General features: G+C 48.1%; 1 protein-coding gene across 2 annotated transcripts in view; it reads left to right on the top strand.

Annotated features, from left to right (window-relative positions):
* Window positions 1-127: 127 nt before the first annotated feature.
* LOC140407545 (protein artemis-like) overlaps window positions 128-6,227 on the top strand; it is a 30,802-nt gene continuing 24,702 nt past the window's right edge. The window contains exons 1-2 of one of the 2 annotated variants that reach the window (XM_072494943.1): window positions 128-146; window positions 2,149-2,200. In XM_072494943.1, the coding sequence (XP_072351044.1) occupies window positions 2,154-2,200 (47 nt within the window). In that variant the 5' untranslated portion in view covers window positions 128-146; window positions 2,149-2,153. Of the gene's footprint in view, window positions 147-863; window positions 891-2,148; window positions 2,201-6,227 lie in introns of those variants that run through there. The other variant, XM_072494942.1, reaches the window with a different exon arrangement.

Raw genomic sequence — 6,227 nt, 5'->3', positions numbered from 1 at the left:
GTTGGGGCTGAGTTGAGCATTACAACAATTTCAGCATTAAAGTTGTGTGTTCTATTTTGTTAGCACACAACATCAATCGCGAAATATCCAATTTCAATCGAATTCCTGCATCACAGGCTTTGCAGCGGAGAAAGTCCATGTTACAGGTACTGAATGACCAGTGTCTAGAACATGGTCTGATCGTAACAAACACCGTTTTTGTCCTGGCTTCAATTCCGGCCTCGGGTCACTGTCTGTGCGGAGTCTGCACGTTTCCCCCCGGGTGCTCCGGTTTCCTCCCACAGTCCAAAGATGTGCAGGTTAGGTGGACTGGCTGTGCTAAATTGCCCCTCGTGTCCCTTGGTTAGGCGCGGGTACTGGGATAGAGGGGAGGACTGGGCCTAGGGAGGGTGCTCTTTCAGAGAGGAACGGTGCAGATTCGATGGGCGCAACAGCCTCCTTCGGCACTCTAATCTATGTTCGCACCACCCGTGCTACGACAGGAGCTGTCAACTGCTCGACCGACCAAATTGGGGCTAAAAGCTGCAGCTGCAGCAGGAACAGCAATGTCGCTGGACGGGAGGACTTTGTGAGGAAAGACCTACTCAGACAGTGCCTCACAAGCAACCTGGTGATGCTCAGCGAACAGGGACCACAGAATGTCCACGGTGTCTGGACTTCTCTTCAACCTGCCATAATCAGCACCTCCAAGGATATACCATTTCTCCAGCAGGAAATATCTAAGACTGGTTTGACAAGAATGAATAGGAGATCCAGGAGTTACTGAATCACAAGCACAAGGCCTTCCAGAACTGGTAGCACCACCGAAGTTCGGGGGACTGAAAAGCAGAGGTCTACAGACGGATGAAGGCAGAGGTCCAACAATGAATCTGTGACCTAAAGAATAGATGGTGGGTGGAAAGAGCATAGCAAATACAGCTACCCACCAGCAGCCACGACATGTGGATTCTTCAACTCAATCAGGGCCATTAAACCCCCAAGGACCTATCCTACTGAGAGTGCAGCATAGAATGGGGCTTCTCAATGTCAGAGAGGCAGTGAGTGTTGATTGGAAGGAGCATTTTGAGGATCTCGAAAAGAGTGTCCTCAACCATGTTCCCCAACATGCTGCCTAACTCCACCTCAGCACAATCCTAGCCGACATGAGGTTGAAAAGGCCATTTGCGCTGAGGACCCAGGTTCGATCCCGGCCCCGGGTCGCTGTTAGCAGTTCACCAGCCAGGGAAAATAATCTTTCACTGTCAATCCACTGAAAATTACATCTCCCTCTCTGACACTTCGCCAACTGAAGCAATAAGACAACCGCTTACAGTAAACACCTAAATCAGGGGGCGGCACGGTGGCGCAGTGGGTTAGCACTGCTGCCTCGCGGCGCTGAGGACCCGGGTTCGATCCCGGCTCCGGGTCACTGTCCGTGTGGAGTTTGCACATTCTCCCCGTGTCTTCGTGGGTTTCACCCCCACAGCACAAAGATGTGCAGAGTAGGTAGATTGCCGGCTAACTTGCCCATTAATTGGGGAAAAAATGAATTGGTTACTCTAAATTTATTTCACAAAAACAAATGTTTATAGTTTCGTGTTGTGTTCCAAAAAACATTTCCAGCCTTTCTAACAAATCTATTAATTGTTTCTTATTCTTTCATCACCTCACAATTAAAACTTAACAAATCTGTCTCATTTGCTTAGTTTTTATTAAAATAGCTTCCATCAATTTTACCAGAAAATGCTTAAGAACATACTAATCAAACTGCAAAATGATCGTCACATTTAAATGATTTTGAAACTACTAACGCCAGCTTTGGGAGTCTGGAGGTGAGTCGCTACCTGAATGAAATGCTAGTGCGACTGACTCTTTAACAAATCACTTACAGAAACATTCATTCTGTTGCAACACCGATGAATTGCAACCTGGAGGAAACATTTTAGAGGTCATCATTTTCAAAGTATCTGTGATGAGTGGAACAGGGGGAACAATAAAGATAATTTACAAATTTCTTTTACCACAAAGGACTCCATTTTGACAGTAACTTCATTGCAGTGTTAATGTAAACCTACTTGTGACAATAATAAAGATTATTCTTATAATGTCCTCAAGCTTTCAGTTTGTCGAAGGGATTGCTGAATGGTTGGATTTGCAACTATTTTTCAGATCACATGAAAGGATTAAGAGCTCCCGCCTTGAAAAGACGACTGGAATGCAGGTACTGCTCCCCCTTTGATTTTCCTAGAGATCTTTTCAGGAATTTCTATCCCCCCCCTCCTTATGTTTTGATCGATTATATATCTTGTGTATTTCAGTTATGCCTCCCTCTGAAGAATTGTATTGTTTGTATTTAATTGTATTTACAGAGTTGAACAATCCACATGTTCCAGCGCTAGATCCTGCCGTAACATGTTCCACCTTGCCTCGAATATAACACAGTGTTTCACTCACTCATCTCCCACACACTCGCGTAAAGAGAAGATAAAGATAATATACTGTTACAGCTTGTAAATATCTTGCCCTCTTTTGGCCTGTAGTTTCTTGGATGAAGTTGCTGCTTTAGTTGAAGTGAAGGGTTGGTAAAGCAAAGGTTAGCAATGTTGGTTCAGAGCACCAGGGTCCCAGGTGCGATTCTCCCGACAAATTTCTAAGTGTGCTAGCGAGCAGGAATTGCTGCGAGTTTCCCGGAGCTCGGCCCAGCAAGGTCGGTAATGCTATTCAACGCTAATTGGTCCACTTAACGAGGCCGCCCAGGCTTCTCGCCCCAAATGAAGGCTCGTCAGCTGATGCGCAGGGATCGTGCTCGCCTGCTCCCCGCTAACAGGGTCGAGCATTACTTAAGCTGCACTTGCTCAGCCCACCCCGCCAGCTCACAACAATGGCGCCCAGGAGACCGTCCCCAAGATTCTGGGACACTGATCCTAGATGTGGTGGAGGCCAGGGGGGATGTCCTGTTCCTCTGAGGGTCCCAGAGGGTGAGCCACAAGGCAGCCAGTGCTGCCTGGGATGGGGTGGCGGCAGCAATCAGTTCACGGAGTGTGACCAGGAAGACTGGTCTGCAGCGCTGAAAGAAGCTCAAAGACGTACACCGGGCAGCATGAGTGAGTTGACACCAACCCCCCAGGTGACCCCCAACCCTCCTTCCACTCCCCTCCCCCTTCAACCCTTCCTCCACCCGAACTTTGAACCACGCATGTGGCTAACGATGCCCCCTCAGGAAAAGCTCTCCCACAGTCGGCGGGAGAGGGCCCAGACTGGCGGTGGGGTGCCGGACTTGAGAATCCTCAGCTCCTTCGAGGAGCGGGCTGTGGAGGTGACCGGTGTGGCCGAGGTGATGGATGTAAGCAAGCACTCAGCAGACAGACAGGGGTCAGACTATGGCATAGATTGAGCACCAGCGCCCAGCTTCTCTGTAGGTTACCATCACCCCCCTGCCCTTGACATTGACCCGCTGACAGTGCCAACACGCTGGAGTGATGTGACACAGACCCTGGGAGGGTGGGGAGTGGGAGGTGGGTAAGGTTACGATGACCGACCACGGCATGTCCTAGGTGAATCGGGCGAGTATGCCGTCCTCTCTGGCCCTCTGGGCTTGCCAGACCCTCACCGATGCCGCCTGTCCACCACCCTCACCTGGGACGGCAAGTCCAGGGCCCCCGGACTCTTTGCCTGTGAGCAAAGAAGGCTACTCACCATCTCGGCTCCCCACATGATGTTTATTATTGTCACAAGTAGGCTTACATGACCTCTGCAATGAATTTACTGTGAAAAGCCCCTAGTCGCCACATTCCGGCACATGTTCAGGTACACTGAGGGAGAAATTACCTAAAAGCACGTCTTTCGGGACTTGTGGGAGGAAAACCGGAGCACCCGGAGGAAACCCGCGCAGACACGGGGAGAACGTGCAGACTCCGCAGTCAGTGTCCCAAGCCGGGAATCGAACCTGGGACCCTGGTGCTGTGAACCACAGTGCTAACCACTGTGCTACCATGTGACCCACAGAAGACCTTCCGCCAGGTTCACATTTTCAAAAGGAGTATGAATCGGTGCCAGCGTGACCACTTGCTGGGGAGGCCATTGGATCATGGGTGGCTCTCGTTAATTGTATGGAAATGGGGCTTAAGTGGTGATAATTGGTTTCTCGCCACGTAACGAGGCTGGAAGATCGCGCCCTCTGTCTCCAGGCAACCTCTTGCTGGTTTTAAAAGCAAAAATGATTTCCTCAAGTTCAAAGCTCTGTATTGATTCCAATCATTCAGTGTTTTAGTTTGACACTTTGAGATTCACTCCGCCTAGTTTGGATGGTGGAAGCCATCATAATACAATGGAAATAAAAGCAAATTACTGCGGATGCTGGAATCTGAAACAAAAACAGAAAATAATGGACAATCTCAGCAGGTCTGACAGCAGCTGTGGAGCGAGAAAGGAGCTAACGTTTCCAGTCTGGATTACTTTGACAAAGAGTCAGCTATTTACCATCTATATTAATAACTTGGATGAAGAGACAGAGTACATAAGAACTAGGAACAGGAGCAGGCCATCTGGCCCCTCGAGCCTGCTCCGCCATTCAATGAGATCATGGCTGATCTTTGTGGACTCAGCTCCACTCTCCGGCCCGTACACCATATCCCCGAATCCCTTTATTCTTTAGAAAGGTATCTATCTTTTTCTTAAAAACGTTTAAATAAGGAGCCTCAACTGCTTCATTGGGCAAGGAATTCCAAAGATTCACAACCCTTTGGGTGAAGAAGTTCCTCCTAAACTCAGTCCTAAATCTACTTCCCCTTATTTTGAGGCGATGCCCCCTAGTTCTGCTTTCCCCGACCAGTGGAAACAACCTGCCCGCATCTATCCTATCTATTCCCTTCATAATTTTATATGTTTCAATAAGATCCCCCCGCATCCTTCTAAACTCCAATGAGTACAGTCCCAGTCTACTCAACCTCTCGTCATAATCTAATCCCCTCAACTCTGGGATCAACCTAGTGAATCTCCTCTGCACTCCCTCCAGTGCCAATATGTCCTTTCTCAGGTAAGGAGACCAAAACTGAACACAATACTCCAGATGTGGCCTCACCAACACCTTATACAATTGCAGCATAACCTCCCTAGTCTTAAACTCCATCCCTCTAGCAATGAAAGACAAAACTCGATTAGCTTTCTTAATCACCTGTTGCACCTGCACACCAACGTTTTGCGACTCGTGCACCAGCACACCCAGGTCCCTCTGCACAGCAGCATGTTTTAACATCTTACCGTTTAAATAATAATCCATTCTGCTGTTATTCCTCCCAAAATGGATAGCCTCACACTTGGCAACATTGAATTCCATCTGCCAGACCCTAGCCCATTCACCTAACCTATCCAAATCCTTCTGCAGACTTCCGATATCCTCTGCCCTTTTTGCTTTACCACTCATCTTAGTGTCGTCTGCAAACTTTGACACATTGCACTTGGTCCCCAAATCCAAATCATCTATGTAAATTGTGAACAACTGCGGGCCCAACACTGATCCTTGAGGGACCCCACTAGTTAACAGGTTGCCAACCAGAGAAACACCCATTTATCCCCACTCTCTGCTTTCTGTTAGTTAACCAATCCTCTACCCATGCTACCACTTTACCCTCAATGCCATGCATCTTTAATTTATGCAGCAACCTTTTGTGTGGCACCTTGTCAAAAGCTTCCTGGAAATCCAGATATACCACATCCATTGGCTCCCCGTTATCTACTGCACTGGTAATGTCCTCAAAAAATTCTACCAAATTAATCAGACTCGACCTACCCTTTATGAACCCATGCTGCGTCTGCCCAATGGGACACTTTCCCTCCAGGTGCCCCGCTATTTCCTCCTTAATGATAGATTCCAGCATTTTCCCTACAACCGAAGTTAAGCTTACCGGCCTATAATTACCCGCTTTCAGCCGACCTCCTTTTTTAAACAGTGGTGTCACGTTTGCTACTTTCCAATCCTCTGGGACCACCCCAGAGTCTAGTGAATTTTGATAAATTATCACTAGTGCGTTTACAATTTCCCTAGCCATCTCTTTTAACACTCTGGGATGCATCCCATCAGGGCCAGGAGACCTGTCTACCTTTAGCCCCATTAGCTTGCCCAATACTGCCTCCTTAGTGATTACAATCATCTCAAGGTCCTCACCTATCATAACTTTATTTCCATCAGTCACTGGCATGTTATTTGTGTCTTCCACTGTGAAGACTGACCCAAAAAACCTGTTCAGCTC

The sequence above is a fragment of the Scyliorhinus torazame genome, unplaced genomic scaffold, assembly GCF_047496885.1.
Source record: "Scyliorhinus torazame isolate Kashiwa2021f unplaced genomic scaffold, sScyTor2.1 scaffold_1580, whole genome shotgun sequence".
In the NCBI taxonomy this organism is placed as follows: Eukaryota; Metazoa; Chordata; class Chondrichthyes; order Carcharhiniformes; family Scyliorhinidae; genus Scyliorhinus; species Scyliorhinus torazame.
Note: the sequence above shows the minus strand (reverse complement) of the source record. Positions and strands in the feature narration are given on the sequence as shown.